Here is a 16,635-nt window from a genome sequence, read left to right on the forward strand (position 1 = left end):
GCGTTTGTGATTTGGCAGGAGGACAACGGCGTTCCTGTCCACCTTAAAGGCGGCACGACGGACGCGCTGCTCTACAGAGCCACCATGACACTCACCGTGCTGGGTGAGTCTTGTTGGCCCACCAAGTCACAAAGCTCAATAAATTAGCTTCACGGATCTGTTCTTTACTTGCGGATTGATTTTTCATACTCTATATATTTGGAAAAAGACATATGCACTTAGTCAAAATCCATCTCCACAGATGACGACATGTTGCCTCTTTCTAATTAATACATTTTTTTTTAACATCAGCCGCGGTTGAGAGCTCGATTGATTGATTGAAATCTTGGGCACTTGTAAGGTGGAAAAACAGGGAGACCAGTGACATGGAGGAATGTGAACCAGGGAGCATGATGAAAACAATTGACAACAAAGATTTTCCCCATCCAAGGCCTTTTTTAAGAGAATTTTGTTGTCAGCTAAAAAACTGCTTGCAGGATTTGAATGTAGCCTCACTTCACTACTCCCATTGTCTGATTGGTATTTATTCTTACGGTGTGGTGATTCCTTAAAAAAAATATCTGCAAAGTCCCCCTTTAAGCCAACGTTAGCTAGCTCTCGGTTTAAAAAACAACAACATGCAATATAATGTCTGAACACTTAAAATTAGAAAAATGGTAAACTAGCACATGTGCCGGGAAGTTTTTGTTGTACCAATTTATCCAAACATACTCCGTATTATTATTTTTGTTGTTGTTACTTTTTACTTGAGTACATTTCAAGGTTTGTACTTTAAGTACAGGAGTTGAATCAGTCCAGCGTTGCCTTGAGATAAGAGTGACCTGACTTATGAGTTCTTCAAGATATGAGCCGTCAGTCGCACGATTTGCTTTGCTCTCTGCTTTGACTTGTGAGCGCAAACTTGACATAGTAGCGCTGCATAGTTTATTGCCACTCCCGCATTCACTGCAATTGACTGCTCTTGAAGTCAAATATCCATGTTAACTGGGAAGGTGGATATTCAAAAACAAGTGTTGGAACAACACATGTATACAGATATTATAACAATACTCGCAAACATATATTCTTTATCTCCAGAAAATGACTAATATTACATACAGCAACTTACGGAGTACTAGAAGTATTCTTCATTTTTCTGCATGACTATATTATACAGTACCTAAGAACCTAAGACCCCCCCCGTCTTAGGTTTGAACTGATTAATGGTATTTCCATTCATTCCAAAGGGGAAAAAGGAATTTAGATGTTTTAGATAAGGCACGACTGTACTTCTGCTTGTAATTCATGCAAGTATCTGTCCTATTTTTCATCTGTGAACAGCGGACCTCTTCTCACTTGTGTGTGCGTGTTTTTGTTTGTTTTTTTCCGCATGCACAGGTGCGGGTTACGTGCTGTACGAGCTGCTGAAGGCGGCTAACCCTCAGAGGAAAGCTTGACTCCGCTTCCACGTGTGTTGAGTGGGATGTTGATGAGCGCCGTCGTGTTCTGTCATGTTCATGGGATCAATATTTATTTCTCACTGAGATCAATTAAACTTCTCATGACCAATAAGCTGCCACTTGTCTTTGTTGAACCCAGCAGCGGTGCCACAAAGTAGATCTGGTGAACCCTGTTTGTCATGCCTGCAATAGGGGAAAATCTGTATAATGTTTAAAAAAAACATTTTCATAGATCACCTAAAATTATTCAAACACAATTTAAAAAATAAATAAATAATACAAAACAATTCCTTAACACAACTCTTGTTACGCTCTCAAGAAATGGGAGACTACCATATAAAATCACTTTGAGAAAACAAAAAGAACCTAACTCAAACAAAAGAGAATTAAACATTGCTTAGTTCAACTCCAAAATGTTCAAATAAACAACAAAAATCCTCTTGCTTAATCCTAACGTATAATATGAAACACCATAGATGGGCTAACAGATATTAGCATTACTGTTAATTTTAAATCTTCAAACAACTGCCATTTTAACATTCATGGAGCAGCAACACTGATGGGCATAACTTCTCACTTTCACTTTGAGGAATTGAAAAGACCCTTAGCACCCTTCTCCAAATTAGAGCTCGAGCGTGCTTGCGTCAGGCTGTTTGTCACTCCTCGATGAAGTTTACTTGGAAACAAACAAACAAAAGAATTGACCATCGTAAACCAAGGAGCCCCAGTAGACAGTGGCTAAACGAAAATGAACGGGGGTCCACTGCACTACCCAAATCAACACTGATGTTAAAACCTCTGAATAAGGAGTAGTTGACATTCTACAATTAATAATTATTAGGAAAGGGAAACTATTTTTCCCGTTGTGCCAAGTTATCAAAATGGGTGTTTTAAACAATTGACAGTAAAAATTCATTTTCACATTTTAGACCAACTGTCGTAAGGAGCGAGCCGAATCAGTACTTTTTACTTAAAGAAGCCGAGACAGTAATTGGACTTTTAATGCAGTCAGAAAAATAAAGGTTCTGCGTTGTACCGAAATGAGTGCTAAATAGTATGCAAAAGCGGTTCTGTTACGTGTACAAGCCAAAGAACCTTTTGGGCACTATGAATAAGCTTTATTTTTTAGAGCGGTGATTCTCAAAGTATGGTAGAAGTACCTCGTGCAGGGGTGGGCAAACTAAGGCCCGCGGGCCAATTCCGGCCCATTGATCATTTCAATCCGGCCTGTCAAAGATTGGTACAGAATTGCCCAAATCATATCAAAATCATGACAACATTCGTTTGACCTCGTCCTGTAATGCTGAGTGGTTCCACCAGATTGTGCTGTAATGCCCAGTGGTTCCACCATTTTGTCCTGTAATGCCCAGTGGTTCCACCAGGTAGCGCAGTCGGTACAGTGATACATTGACTTGACTTTGGCTGTTCTGTTTTTACTCTGCTACTGGTCTGAACCCTTCTTCAACCATGAGTGGGTCAAAGAAAAGAAAAGTTGACAGAGAATGCTGGTGTTGTTTGGCTCTACATATGTGTGTGAACAGACTTTTAGTGTGATCAACACCACCGAAACATCTTGCAGATCCCAGCTGAGTGATGCACACCTCAGATGTGTTCTGAGAATTGCCACAACAAAACTAACACCAGACTTTGCTGCACTGGCAAAAAAAGGTGATCAATAAAACAACACTGTTCCCATTAAAAGTAAATCTAAGTATGAACACTACAATGCCTTTTTTTAGGTTTATTTTTTTAAATGTAAGCATCTGGTCTTGGCTTGGCCCGCCTGTCAAATTTTAAAAGTCAATGTGGCCCCTGAGCCAAAAAGTTTGTTTCCCCCTGACCTAGTGGTTCGCAGGCTCCCTCTTGTGGTATGAGAAAGAATCTGAATGAAACGTTCAAACTGTTACAGTGCAATCAGGTTTAAAAAACAACTCAATTCAGTACATGTAAGTACCGGTCAATTGTATTTAACTTTTAAGTGCAGTATAATTTACAAATGTTTGTTCTCAAACATTTAAATGAAATGTTTAACTTTTATATGCAATACAGTACCTTTTTAATGAAATCATTTAAGAGCAGTTTTGTTTATTTACATGAGCACCCTTAAGAATAAGGTGGATAAGTGTAGTGCTAATGTTCAAACTGTGTATAAAGTTACCATTGGCACATTTTAGGAGTAAAACCTGCACCTTGCTTTTGATAAGCACTTGGGCCTACTACGCTACTGTAAATTGGCCATTATGGTACACAGAAAAAAAGTACTTAATTTGATCTTATACATCGGTTGCACATATATATATTTATATTAGGCTTTAGTTGGTGTCAAAAAGTTTTAAGAAGCTTTTCTTGTTTTTTTGTTTTTCTCGAGCGGTCATCAGTCAAGATGAAGAAATTTGGCTCCTGTGTGCGCGGCGCTTTTCGCTGTGGCCACTAGAGGGCGTCCACGCATTGGCTGGGTTGAGCTTTTCTTCCGGACTCGTACCTGCGTCCGCCCCGTGAAGACGTGTGCTGATTGTGTGATTTGTGCTGGGTGGGTGATTTGGTGTTTATTGAAGTTTTCATGAATGTTTTCGTGACGAGAGTTTATGAGTATGTGTGTGATGTCGAAGAAGAAAAAAATCATTGACTTGATGTGCTGGTGCTGGATCAGCACAAAAGAATGAGCACATGTGTGAAGTGTCAAAGTTTCCTAGTGACTTCGGGGTTTGTGGTCCGCGGGGTGGGCATCCCCCCCCCCCCCTCCCCACACACTTTTTAAGTAGGGCTTGGACTGGAGGCTCAGCCCACTTGGAGGAAAATTCGTCGACGGCTGAGCTCCAACCAGAAGCGCCATCGGAACACCTCAGAGAAGCAAGCGCACAAGCTCCTCAGTCCTCCTCCTCCTCCTTCATCATCGTCCTCTTCTTCTTCTTCCCAGTGGGTGAACACTCCCAGGCGAATTAAGCTCGAGGTCAGTGCAACTCCTTTGAATGATTATTGATTGATGACGTTTCAGATCAAGGATGCATGTATGTTTTTCCCTCCACTTCATTTTCTTCTTTTTGCTCTTTTTTTCTGTCGTCCAAGAACCTCGTTCAGAAGAAAAGTTGTCAGCAAAATTAGAAAATTTGTCATCATCACTTTTCATTTGACTTGAATTTGTGGGCATGCAGGCAGGTTCAACTTTGATGCTCCTCAAGGAGTCTCTCTTCTCCTGTTTCTCCTCCTTCCTCCCCCTATCCCCTCCATGCTTCCTATAGCTCCTCTTCCTCCTCCTGGTTCTCCTTCCTCTGGTTTCATGTACTGTACCTCATTTTCCTCTTCCTTCCTCCTATTTCCTTCCGTTTGCAACACCTCCTCCTCCTCCTCCTCCTCCTCCTCCATCCAACGTCTCCTTTTACCTTCGCCTCCTTCCTCTTCAACCTGTTTCTCCTTCTTCCATTTCGTAACCCATTCCTCCTCCACCTCCCAGCTGTCCTCTTTCCTCGGTTTTTACTTTTCCTCCAACTTTCTCTTTCCTCCTCTTGTTTCCTCCTCCCTTTTCTGTTCCCAACACCTCCTCTTGTTTCCCTCTGCTCCTCCTATTTCCCCCTTTTCTCCTTTTTCCTTCCATTTTCGTCTTGCTCCTCTGTTACCTCCTCCCTCCTGTTTCCTCGATTGCTCCCTCCTCCGGTTTCTCCTTGTTCCTCCTCCGCCTCCTCTTGATTACTTCTTTCCCTTACCCCACCCTTCCCTAAGTAGCCTCCTTATTGGCCCTCTTGTCACTCATGTCACAGCATCTCTTGGGTTCTCACATGTGCTCCTCCTTCTCACATGTCGCCCTGCCGCCGCTGCTGGCAGCCTCCTCGTCCATGCTGTGGTGAGCCACAGGAAGTGAAAATGAAGAGTGGGCTGACTCTGGTGGCTGCGGCGCTGCTGGCCCTGGTGCTCTCCTCTTCGGCCCAGGACCAAGGTAAGACCTCCTCCTCTCCCTCCTCCTACCCTGACCTTTCACCTCTGCCCTTCCTGGCGTGCCTCTTGGTGAAGTTGTGAATAAAAGAAAATAATAATTCAACTGAGTTTCTGTGAGAGTGTGTGCGTATGTGTAGTGATTGATTGGTTTGTTCTTGAATAATCTTCTCATGGTGTATTTGTTGATCTTAAAAAAACCTGCTATTCATTTTCCAAATGTCATTGTTGTATTGTATGCTAAGACTGGTAAACTGATGGTCTATTTCCCATGTTATTTAGATCCCATTATTTGTCTTCGATGCTGCTTATTGACCTGATTAACAGTTTTTAACACTTTTACCCCCTCTCAACCAATCAGTATGAAAGCAATTTTGCCTTTACCATTGATCTCAGCTCAACGTTTTGGTAGAGAATGTTTTTAAGGAGATGATTTAACATCTATAAGACGTTTTGCTGTTGGAGAACTCAAATAAAGCTTTGTTATTGCTGCCTACACAGATGAAGATAGGTATTGTCAGTGCGGTAGTATTTCACTTGTTCTGAAATATTTCTATGCATCGGGAAAAACAACAACATTGAAATAATACAATAACAATCAAAAAATACAGTGAATCTGATGTCTGATGCATAATTCTAGAAAATGAAGAAAGCATTCTGTTTCTTAATAGTTCATAAAAAGTTATATCATTTTATGTCTTTAAGGAATTTATAACAAAAATAGCGTTTTTTTTTAAAAAAATATTAACCTCTATCAAATAGTTGATTTCACTTTATGATAAAAAAAAAAAGGAAACCGAGCATAATCGGAAAAGCAGGATGAAAGGTGATATCAATTGCTTGATAGAATTGAGGCTCATATTTGAAAAACGATTAATTTTTGTTATAGTTTTCTAAAGGGACATTTTTTATACTATTTAAAAAAAACAGAATGTTCTTTGTCCTAGAGGCGGCTCATTCTCAGTTGAATAATCATGAAAAAAAAGTTAAACTAAGCTAGCATCCCAGCTGGCCCTCTTCCAGTGTGCAATGCAGCGAGTGGCCGCTGAGAGGAACGTTTGCTCAAAGTCTTCATGCGGCCTGTCAGAAAAAGAACGAGAGAGAAGAAAAAAGTGAAAGCGGCCATTGGGCGAGTGGCCAAGTTTCCTGCCGAGTTGGTGATTTCTCCTCATGGAACGTGAAGACTAAATATGACTTCAACTCATCTTTTTCCACAAATTGAACACCAGGCAGGGGGAAAAAAAAATCAGTCTGCTTATTTTCTCCCAAATGACACAAAGTGAGAGAGCATAAAGAAAAAAGGAAGAGTCCGTTTTGTCTGACCTACCGTCACCTTAGATGTACTAAATACAGTTTATATACTAAACTGCAGTGGTTTTCAAACTTTTTACATCAAGTACCACCTCAAAAAATACTTTCCCCTCCAATTACCACCATCATGAGCAACATTAAAATACCGTAACGTGGTAGGCCTAAGTGTTTATCAAAAACGTGACAAAGGTTTTATTCCTAAAAAGTATATGCGCAGTTTGAACATTAAAGCTGCGCTCAGTTATGAAAATTGTTTATTTAAATTACGATTGATTTAAAATGCATTGAACATAAGTTCAATAAAAAATGTACGATTCTTCAAAAATAAATGCAAATGTATTGTACTGTATTTAAAAGTTAAATATAACTGAACTGTACTGTACTGTACCAACAACAGTCCAATTGCTAATATAATTTACATTCCATGGGCCAGCACTACTGATTTGAAAGCCCTGGGCAGAATAGATTGACATGGCAACAAGTCAAGGTGGAAATCTGATTGGACAGAAATATAACATTCACATGGACTGGAAGCAGTGCAGGCAAGAGAAACCAATAGAATGTTTGGAATAAATGAATACAATTGCATGGAGAAAATATTCGAATTTAAGTTGTAAATGTAGATGAGTGCATCTGATGGTGTCATGGATCACCCACCTCTGGTATATATAGTATGTATACGAGGTTGTATGCACTGTGTTGGTTGTCAAATGAAACATAGGAAACGGAGACCTTTAATGAGAAAATAAAGGCCTGAGAGCAAACACGACAATTGACATCGTCGGGACAAGCGAGGTCTTCAAGACAATTTTGATTTTTGGGGGAAGCAGAAGCAACATCTCGATGGTCAGGTTGGTGCTTCCTCCGCATTGTCACGTGCCGTCGTGTCACCTTCCCGGTCAAGTCCGGACCTCTGTCTGGACTTCACGACAATATTTTACTGTGATATTCTTCACCTGCTGCGGTTGGAGACGGACAAAGAAAGACAGAAAGAAAGCTCATGCCATTTCTTCTTCTTTTACGATCGTTGTTGTAGTTCCGTTGGTTTAAATCTGTGTTTTCCATTAATATATTTGTGTGAGAGTAGTTTATTTTGACTTTTAAACACAAAAAAGCTAAGACGTGACTGCCTTTTCATTGACATGTATGTGTATTTGAATGTTAGCTTGTTGCTAATGCTAAATGCTAAATTGTAGGAGTCTGGAACTTTCTGCCAAGTTTCATTAGCCGCTAGCTGGCTAGTTAGCTAGCTCATATTACAGATGCGTAATGATGTTTGTAGTTGTTTTAGTCTTGATTTGAAAAGTTGTCCCGTGCCAAGAAGCTAGGCCGCTCGCGAGCCAGTTCCATCCCAACCGGAAGAATATCACCTTAAAATATTCCACAAAGAACGCCGGGTCTTTGTGTACATGACACTTTTTGTCCCCAAGTTGTTGCCTACAACTTGTCATGTACACTTGTCATGTTGTCATGTGGTACATTTGTGTTGGTTTGCTCACAATTAAGAGACCCCCACCCCCTCACAAATAAAAGACAAGTTCTCCTCCAACATGTAGCAGAAGGCGAAGGCGTCTGTCCGGACGGATGTGGACCAACGTGTGTGTTGGTCAATTCAACTTGAAAGTGTTGGATTGACGTCCGTTCTGAAAACATGAAAACATCTTTGCAATCATTTTCATGTGTGACAGCAAAGAAAAGCCTCAAAGCAACTTAAAAAAAATAGTCTTCATTTGAAACAAATTCCTTTGTGATGTCAAGATCTGATTTTGGAAGGATTTTTAGAATGTGATTATCACATTGTTCTTCTAAACAAGAGCACAGCAAAGTGCTTTAATACAGCAGGGGTGCCCTAACTTTTTCGTCTGAGGGCTACACAGGTGGAACCCCTTTTCTTCAAATTCTCTCACTTTACAATTTACAATACATGCTAAATCCAATCCATTAAGCAAAACATGTTTTCAAATTTTGATGAAACACAAAGGAGGATTCACGGAGCACTACAGAAATCAGAGAATATTTACTGCTGAGTGGCTGAAATTCCAATAATTTTGACAATTTTAAGTTCAACAACGTCTCTAAACAAACATCGTCTCTAAACAAACATCTAGTATCAAAATAGTTATCGATTAGTATGATAATCGACGAGTTGTCAATTAATCGATTAATTGTTGCACCTCTACCAAACATTTAAACATCATACCGGCCCGTGCTTAGCTGAAAATGCATCGGTGGTGTATGTCAAACTTGCTCAAATTTTAGCTCGCAATACAAAGGAGTAAATCCACCAAGCAACAGTTCGCAACTAGAAAAAGGAGGCACTCGTAAATCGAGGAACCCCGGAACAAGTAAAGAATTCATCTTGTAAATCAAGGCACCGCTGTATATGCCACAAGTCGTATTTGGACACCCCTGCATAAGGGTAATAGCGAAAGGTGGAAATTGTTCATGTTGCTTTTGGCCTTTCTTTGCTCTTGCCGCCTGTTCCCTTCCGGAATGTCATGTGCTCCGACTAACAACACAAAGTACACAACGGAGCGCCACGAGAGTCGTGTTGAACACGTTTTTGCTTTTTATGTGCGCAGTGGAGCCACCGTCAGGTTTGACCTTTCACATTGTGGACCAGCAAACTGCGCAGATGTTGTGGAAAAGGCCGCGCTCGCACCTCGACGGCTACAGGATACGCGTGACCTCTGACACAGGTGGGCTGTTCCCGTCCCGTCCCGTCCCGTCCTGTCCCGTCCTGTACTGTCCCGTCCTGCCCTTGCCTGCCCCTCGCCACGTTAAATAGCGCCGACACACCCTGCAATTAGGGCGCCACGCAGACAGACAAGAAAAAGAAGAAAAGCATTATTCCAAACACCCCCGAGGGAAAGGCACTTTCACAGCCAATCCTTTTTTCACTCCACAAGAACGCCTTTTGGCTTCTAGCTAAACATCAACATCAGTAAAAATATTCGAGGCAGAATCATGTTAATTTTCTGTCATAAACCATATTAGAGTGTAAATCATCTTAGATTGTCACCAGCATCAAAAACAGAACTTCAATAAAACAGAAGCTGAATCATCTTGATGTAATATCAATCTAATGTGTTAATTAGATGGTAACTCATATTAATTCTACGGTCAACAACAGAGGTGTAATAATCTTAATTTTATTGTCTATAAGAACATTTGAGTCTAAATAATCTTAAATCTATTGTAAATAATACATTTATTTGCCATTAAAAACAAAAAATTGTAATAAGTATTATTTTATCATTTTTAAAAATGTTAGAGGTGAAATAGTCTTAAATGTATTGTGACTAAAATCGAAGGCACAATCTTAATTTCATTGTCAATAAAAGCAGAGGCGAAATAATCTTTATTTAAATGTCTCTAAAATATTAGAAGCTAAATAATTCTAATTACATTGTCAATAAGAACATTTTGTGTTTAAAACTATTCGCATACTTTAGACAATGTCAACTGTAGCATAACAAAAAAAAATAGGGTTAGGATTTCGAATATATCAAGGGGTAAAAAGGAAATAGCATTTTCATTGACAATTAACAGTAGGAAGAACATGAGCTAGTTGTAAATACAACAAATAATCAAAGAATCATTATTTGTACGACATAATTTTTCGTAATACTAAATAGGCTTTGCTTTAGATTTAAATTGCTTCGGTACAAACCGATCAAAATGAACAACCATTCATCAAAGATGATGTCATCTCTTAACAGATTTGATCTTATCGTATCTTTTCCGTGATTTTCAGGAGAACTAGTACGAGACTTTGCGTTGGCCCCGTCGGCTACATCCGCCTCCATCTCTGAGCTGGATCAAGATGTGGATTACTCCGTTAGCATCTCTGCCTACGCTGGATCATACGAGAGTCTTCCCATCTCGGGGCAGATCACCAGTGAGTGCTGTTTGCAAAAAGCTTGAAAACTACTAGTGTCGCATTTGGCTTACTAGTGTGAGTTTAAGGAGGACATCAAGAATATGGAAGCAATGTGAGGCTTTAAAGCAGTTTGTGTCTTTCTAGTAACATTTTTTCCACTACTACCTTGGAGAAACTTGATGTTGTTTAATTTCTCAACTCTTCTAATCGAATCTTGTTTGGCTTTGTTTTGCAGTCGAGTCTGGAGGAGGAGCTTCCAGAAGACCGGACGCAGGAGCCGCAAGTAAGTTGCATCACTTCCAGTACGAAAAGTTGCAAGTAGTAGACGCCCCCTAAAGAAGGGTAATAATTGCCTATCGAAAAATACCTTGACTTAGTTACAAGTGGCCAAGCTTACAAATTTTCAAGTTACGAATTGATAAATACTGCTCCTTAAAGACTCTGTTGGCTGGAATATATCCCACCAGTTCATTGCCGGACCTTTCCATGGCGCTACAATGAGGCGCTCTAAAGCAGCCACACCAGCCCGAAGCTCCGGTCTATATGCTAGCTGTCAAATCAGATTTTTAAAAAAAAAATGTCCCCCCCATCTCGCTTTTCTGCCTTTCTCTGCGTGACATGCGCGCTCTCACAGCCGACAATGAGGCGCTCTAAAGTGGCCACGACAGCTCCGGTCCACATGCCTGTCTGTCGAGTCAAAAGAATAAATAAACCTCAAAACATTTTCTCCCTCCTTGCTCTTCCAGCTTCCTCCTTGTGTCGTGCGTGTACTCACAGCCAACAACGACGCGCTCTAATGTGTGTCACTGGGTCCCATTTAAGCCCCGCACAAAAAAATCTGGAAAACTGAAACGTTTGTAGTACTATTCTGTACTACATTGTTCTCAGTGTTCACGTTTTCAGCAATTATCTTCTAACGTGTAATTTATTAAGAAACAAATCTCGTAGTTCCCTTTACAGGGTCTTTAAACATTTAAACCCTAAATACAACCTAAACTATGATCCTAAAACACTTGATCATGACATTTGAAACTCATTTTACAGCACTCCCCTTGAAAATAATGAAAATGGCTTATAGCGGAGCACCTACCTACAAGATACTTCAACCATTCTTACATTTACACAGGCCTAACATTTAAAATGAGGTAGGTGCTATACAGTACCGTATGGTAAAAGTGTGATACTTACTTTCTCTTTCTTTGAGGGTCTTCAGAAGGTTTACCTCCTCCTGGAGCGTCATAACTTTCTTCTGGGGCTTTGGCGCTTTGCCAGAATGAGCACTAAGTTATCCGGCTAGACACCAATCGATGCCCTTTTCAGCCAATATTTGTTTAGTTCTGTCCCACAGAAAAGTTTGCAAATGACTCTCCATGTGCTGACACGACCTGTGCATGTGTCACAGGTGGTTCTTTTCATGAGACAGAGTACAAGAACGTTACCCAGTGCGGCCCGAGCTTCTGGAATGGCACATTCCGGAGGCACATTCAAATTCCCAAAATGATGGACACTGGCAAAACAACATCGGGCATTTAAGCAGCGGTGGCAAAAGCAGCAATATTAAGTTAGCATAAACACTGTAAACAAGCCGACGTGAGCCACGGCTGCTACGTTTTATTTTTGGAATGTACAAAAAGAGGTGATAGACGGAATATTATTAATTCTGCATTGCTTTTAAATCCTCTCAGCCTCCTTAGGTCCCTCCACTCTGCTTCTTTTTGCTAGTTTTATGTCCAGTTGTTAGCAAATGAGGGATGACCTTTTAAAAAAATAAATTAAAAAAAGGTGTATATTCGAAAATAGTTTCAGCAAAGCTCCTCAAGCCCAAGCTATCAGGTTAGAGCAACGCTGCGGGGGTGTACCACAACTTAACTATGAGTGTGCCTGTAAGTGCACAGCAAATTATTGACACCTTATTTGTCATGCCTTCTGTCTGTGATTGGTTGTTTTGCTTTGGGTGCGGTAGTTTCTTAAAAAATATAAATAAATTAGAGGTACAGAAGAGAGGGCTGATTTATTTTAGTTTTTCACAGATCATTTTACTAATGTACTACTGTCAGATTTTTATGGACAGTTTTACCAAATATGACTAAGTTTTTTTGTTTGTTTGTTTGAGAATTGCAAACTCTCCTTTTAGTTCTGTCACAAAGTATTTGTACTTTGGTAAATCCCACCACTGAATTTAAGCAAGGAAATGTATTGAGGCCATTACTGATGAAAAGTACACATTCAGAATGGATGTGATTAAAAACAAATAGGCTTCTTGTACACAGCTTCCACAGATGCCAATGACCTTTTGAATTTTCAGAATGTCCCGTGAGCGCAGTGGCAGACGTGGCCTTCCTGCTGGCCGGGTCCTGGGCCTCGGACAGGACGGCCTTCAAACACGTTCGCGGCTTGGCGGCGGCCGTGGCCGGAGCCTTTCAGATCGGCGAAGACAAAACCCGTGTGGCTGTGCTTCAGTACAGCGGGAACACGCCTGCCGGCTTCCCGCTGGACCAACACATGAGCCGACCCGCCCTGATGCAAGCCATTGGCTCGCTGGACAACTACGACGGCAATGCCAGGACAGGTGCCCTTACTTCCCTTTTTTTTTTTTTTTTTTTTTTTTTTTTAACACACTTTATTATTTGCTACATCTTCACTATTATTTACCTACGTAACATGGTCAAAATATTAGAAACAGCAGGAAGATGGAGTGCAGTGATCCCCCATTTATTGTGTCGGATGGAGCAGCAACACATACAAACAGAATAGAACAATACTCATTATCTCTGCTCTGTGAGGACAACTACTACTATTGCAGCTTAGTCGAGGACCTTGTCTGCCTCTTAATTATGCCGCATCTCTTTCAGTAAAGCACAGAGCTTCCCAGTATATTGTGGCACAATGTGGTACTGCACTGAAAGCGAATCTAAAAACCCATAAAAAAAGATTGCTTCAAAATCACCGATATAGCATGAATGATGAGCTGTGATATCGCACGGGAACACTGCACACAAAAGTGAGCTTTATTCTCATGGCGAAGGCAGATATTTAATATTAGTTTTGAATTATGTACTTAATGTAGTGGCCAGTCAGCATATGGATTTCACTTCTATAGAACTCCATTTATGACATACCTTAAAAGAAGTAGGTCAGCAATATGTTCAGCATCTGTTTTTGCACTTGCAAGCACACACACATGCACACACACATTTCATGGCACGGCCTTCGTTTTGACTAATGAGTTGAATCTAAAGCTGTTTTTTTTCTCCAACCTTTATTGAGCCAAGGCACATGTTTTACAGAAGAAAACAAAAATGTCACAAAAAGTGGATACACTTTAAACAGTCCCGACAACTATCTGAGTTGCCAGTGCATTTTCCATAGGTTCCCGCAAAACAACAGGTTCCAACAGGTTCCCCCTGTTGATCTCTGAATGGTCATGGGCAAATCTCGAAATAGGGTACGATTAAAACAGCAGAAGAATGATCATCCATACTAAAGTCACACAGAGGTCAGATGCTGCCTTCACACAAGCGCTAGATCTGGACCTACAAAATGAAATACCTGCTGAAAACATTAAGGAGTAATTGTCCATTTGTAAATGTCAGACAGACAGGCTGTTGGCTCATTTGCTGCCAGCCGTTTTAGAACATTTTGAATGTACTTCCAAGACCCACACAATATTGTCTTCTGTGATAATATAAGCACTGAATGTCCAAAAAGAAAAGTAGACACTCTTCTTTCACCAGAAAAATAGTTTTTCTAGCTTTTTCTGGGGCGGCACGGTGAATGGATGGTTAGAGCGTCTGCCTCACAGTTCTGAGGACCGGTGTTCAATCCCCAGCCCCGCCTGTGTGGAGTTTGCATGTTCTCCCCGTGCCTGCGTGGGTTTTCTCCCACACCCCCAACACATGCATGGTAGGTTAATTGAAGACCCTAAATTGCCCGTAGGAGTGAATGTGAGTGCAAATGGTTGTTTGTTTATATGTGCCCTGCGATTGGCTGGCAACCAGTTCAGGGTGTAGCCCGCCTCCTGCCTGATGATTGCTGGGATTGGCTCCAGCACTCCCACGACCCTTGTGAGTATAAGCGGCTCAGATAATGGATGGATGGATGGATAGCTTTTTCTGTACTTTTGTTATCTGTAGTAATGGTTTGGTTTCACCCAAAACACCAATTTCTGACCAAAAATTGGAGAAAATGAGCTTTTTGTGGAAAGAAACATGTCAAACAGAACAGCAGTGACTTTGACTGTTTTTTTTTTTTTTTGCTTTTGTGACACCTCAAACTTTAAAACAACCAAAACAAGACTGAGAAAGGAGTTTTGATGGCAAAACGATCGTTCATTTACAGATATAACGCAACGCTGACTCATCACATTGCTCTCGTTGAACATTTGTGGCTTTTTTTTTTTACATGGCGTTCACCATTCACTCCATGATCTGCACCATCTTTTTGCCCTCTCGCGACTCACACTTTCTGCTACCTACCGTGACAAATACTCTGTTTTCCCCATACATATACATACTTTGTTCGTATGTATATGCAACGTGTGCATTGGAAAATGAGTGTGTGACGGTTGGGAATCATTGGTGTAAAGGAAGTAACGACTGGCAGGCCTGTTCCTGCTATTCATGTTGTTTGTTTGCCTCAGGCGCGGCGCTGGACTACCTGTTGACCAACACGTTGACGGAGGCGGCGGGCTCCCGGACGTCCGTTCCCAAAGTTGTGCTGATCCTCACGGACGACGGCGAGTGGGACGATGCTTCCGAACGTTCGGCCAGGCGTTTGAAAAGCCAGGGCGTGGAGACCTTTGTTGTTGGTACGCCGCCGCCACGCAACCGCCTCTTTCCTTGTCGTCTTCTCTCGTCTCCTGCTTTTTCTTCTTCTACGGCCCTCAGCGGCCTCCGATGGCGCAATCCTGCTCGGATTCCTTCGGCATTAACGAGCCGTAGCAGGAATGCGAGCGCCGTCACACTTTCCACATGCCGCCGAGTGGACGCAGATACACAAAGGGCTATGTTGCCATGGTGACCGACTGGAGATAAACACTCAGCTCATCTTCAGCTGGAAGAGATAAAACACCAACCTGAAGTGGGCTCCTCTGACCTGACAACACCCCCCCCCACACACACACACACACACACACACATGAAAACACTCAGCAACGCATTTACAGCCCATTTGACTTTCTCACTGGGTTAATTATTGTTAATGTTTGCACCTTTTCCAGGTCCAAAAACATAAACAGTATCTTACAAAAGTGAGTACACTCCTCACAGTTTTTGGTAAGCATTTGATTCTGTCTTTTCATGGGACAACACTGAAGAAATAACACTTTGTTACAATGTAAAGTAGTCAGTGTACATTTAGTGTGCCCTCAAAATAAGTGTAAACCACTGGCAACAAAATTGAGTACAGCCTAAGTGAAAACGTCCAAATTTGGACTAACTAGCTGCAGTCACAGAAAACAAAATATGATTAGACTACTTTTCCTCTTCAATTTCTTGTTCCTTTAAATGCCTGGTACCACTTAAACTATATTATCTGAAGAATACAAGGAACATGGCAAAATATAGCCAATTCTATAATATTTTATGTCCTATTTGACATACTTAAGCTTAATTGTATTCCCAGTGATTTTGGTTATTATCAAGAAAACCATGGAAAATGGCTAGATATCAACTCCTAAATTAAATTCTTATGAGCTGTTTTTGTTGTCATCATTATATGTGTCCCAACAAATGTAGTTGTACCAGGCATTCAAAATGAGCAAACACTGAAGAAACACGGGTGGTCTAATCTTTTTTTCCGTGGTTGTATTTTCCTCCGCAGTGTCATGTAACTTGTCAGTGTTGCATGGGCTCAGGTGTAAATGAGGTGCAGGTGTGTTAAATTTGTTGTTAATTGCTCTCCCGCTGGTCACTGGAAGTTCCTTATGTTCAAAAGCACTCCGAGGAGCTGGAAACAAACAAAAAAAATCTTGCTGAGAGTTATTTTGAGGGGACAGAAAATCGACACTGTTTTATAAGATGTACGCTGACTCCGTTCCATTGTCGCAAAGTGTCATTTCTTCAGGGTTGTCCCCTG

General features: G+C 41.1%; 2 protein-coding genes across 6 annotated transcripts in view; both read left to right on the forward strand.

Moving 5' to 3' along the window:
* LOC133416958 (cytochrome c oxidase subunit 7A2, mitochondrial) overlaps positions 1-1,551 on the forward strand; it is a 10,216-nt gene extending 8,665 nt beyond the window's left edge. Inside the window, exons 3-4 of the mRNA XM_061704342.1 lie at positions 19-103; positions 1,378-1,551. Coding sequence (XP_061560326.1) covers positions 19-103; positions 1,378-1,436 — 144 coding nt within the window. The 3' untranslated portion in view covers positions 1,437-1,551. The remainder of the gene's footprint in view (positions 1-18; positions 104-1,377) is intronic.
* Positions 1,552-4,215: 2,664 nt separating this feature from the next.
* Positions 4,216-16,635, forward strand: part of col12a1b (collagen, type XII, alpha 1b) — a 116,098-nt gene continuing 103,678 nt past the window's right edge. For 4 of the 5 annotated variants that reach the window (XM_061705165.1, XM_061705164.1, XM_061705166.1 and 1 more), the window contains exons 1-7: positions 4,306-4,389; positions 5,259-5,370; positions 9,260-9,376; positions 10,435-10,578; positions 10,796-10,843; positions 12,866-13,129; positions 15,200-15,367. In XM_061705165.1, coding sequence (XP_061561149.1) covers positions 5,298-5,370; positions 9,260-9,376; positions 10,435-10,578; positions 10,796-10,843; positions 12,866-13,129; positions 15,200-15,367 — 814 coding nt within the window. In that variant the 5' untranslated portion in view covers positions 4,306-4,389; positions 5,259-5,297. Of the gene's footprint in view, positions 4,390-5,258; positions 5,371-9,259; positions 9,377-10,434; positions 10,579-10,795; positions 10,844-12,865; positions 13,130-15,199; positions 15,368-16,635 lie in introns of all 5 variants that reach the window. The other variant, XM_061705168.1, reaches the window with a different exon arrangement.

This window comes from Phycodurus eques, chromosome 18 (genome assembly GCF_024500275.1).
Source record: "Phycodurus eques isolate BA_2022a chromosome 18, UOR_Pequ_1.1, whole genome shotgun sequence".
NCBI lineage: Eukaryota > Metazoa > Chordata > Actinopteri > Syngnathiformes > Syngnathidae > Phycodurus > Phycodurus eques.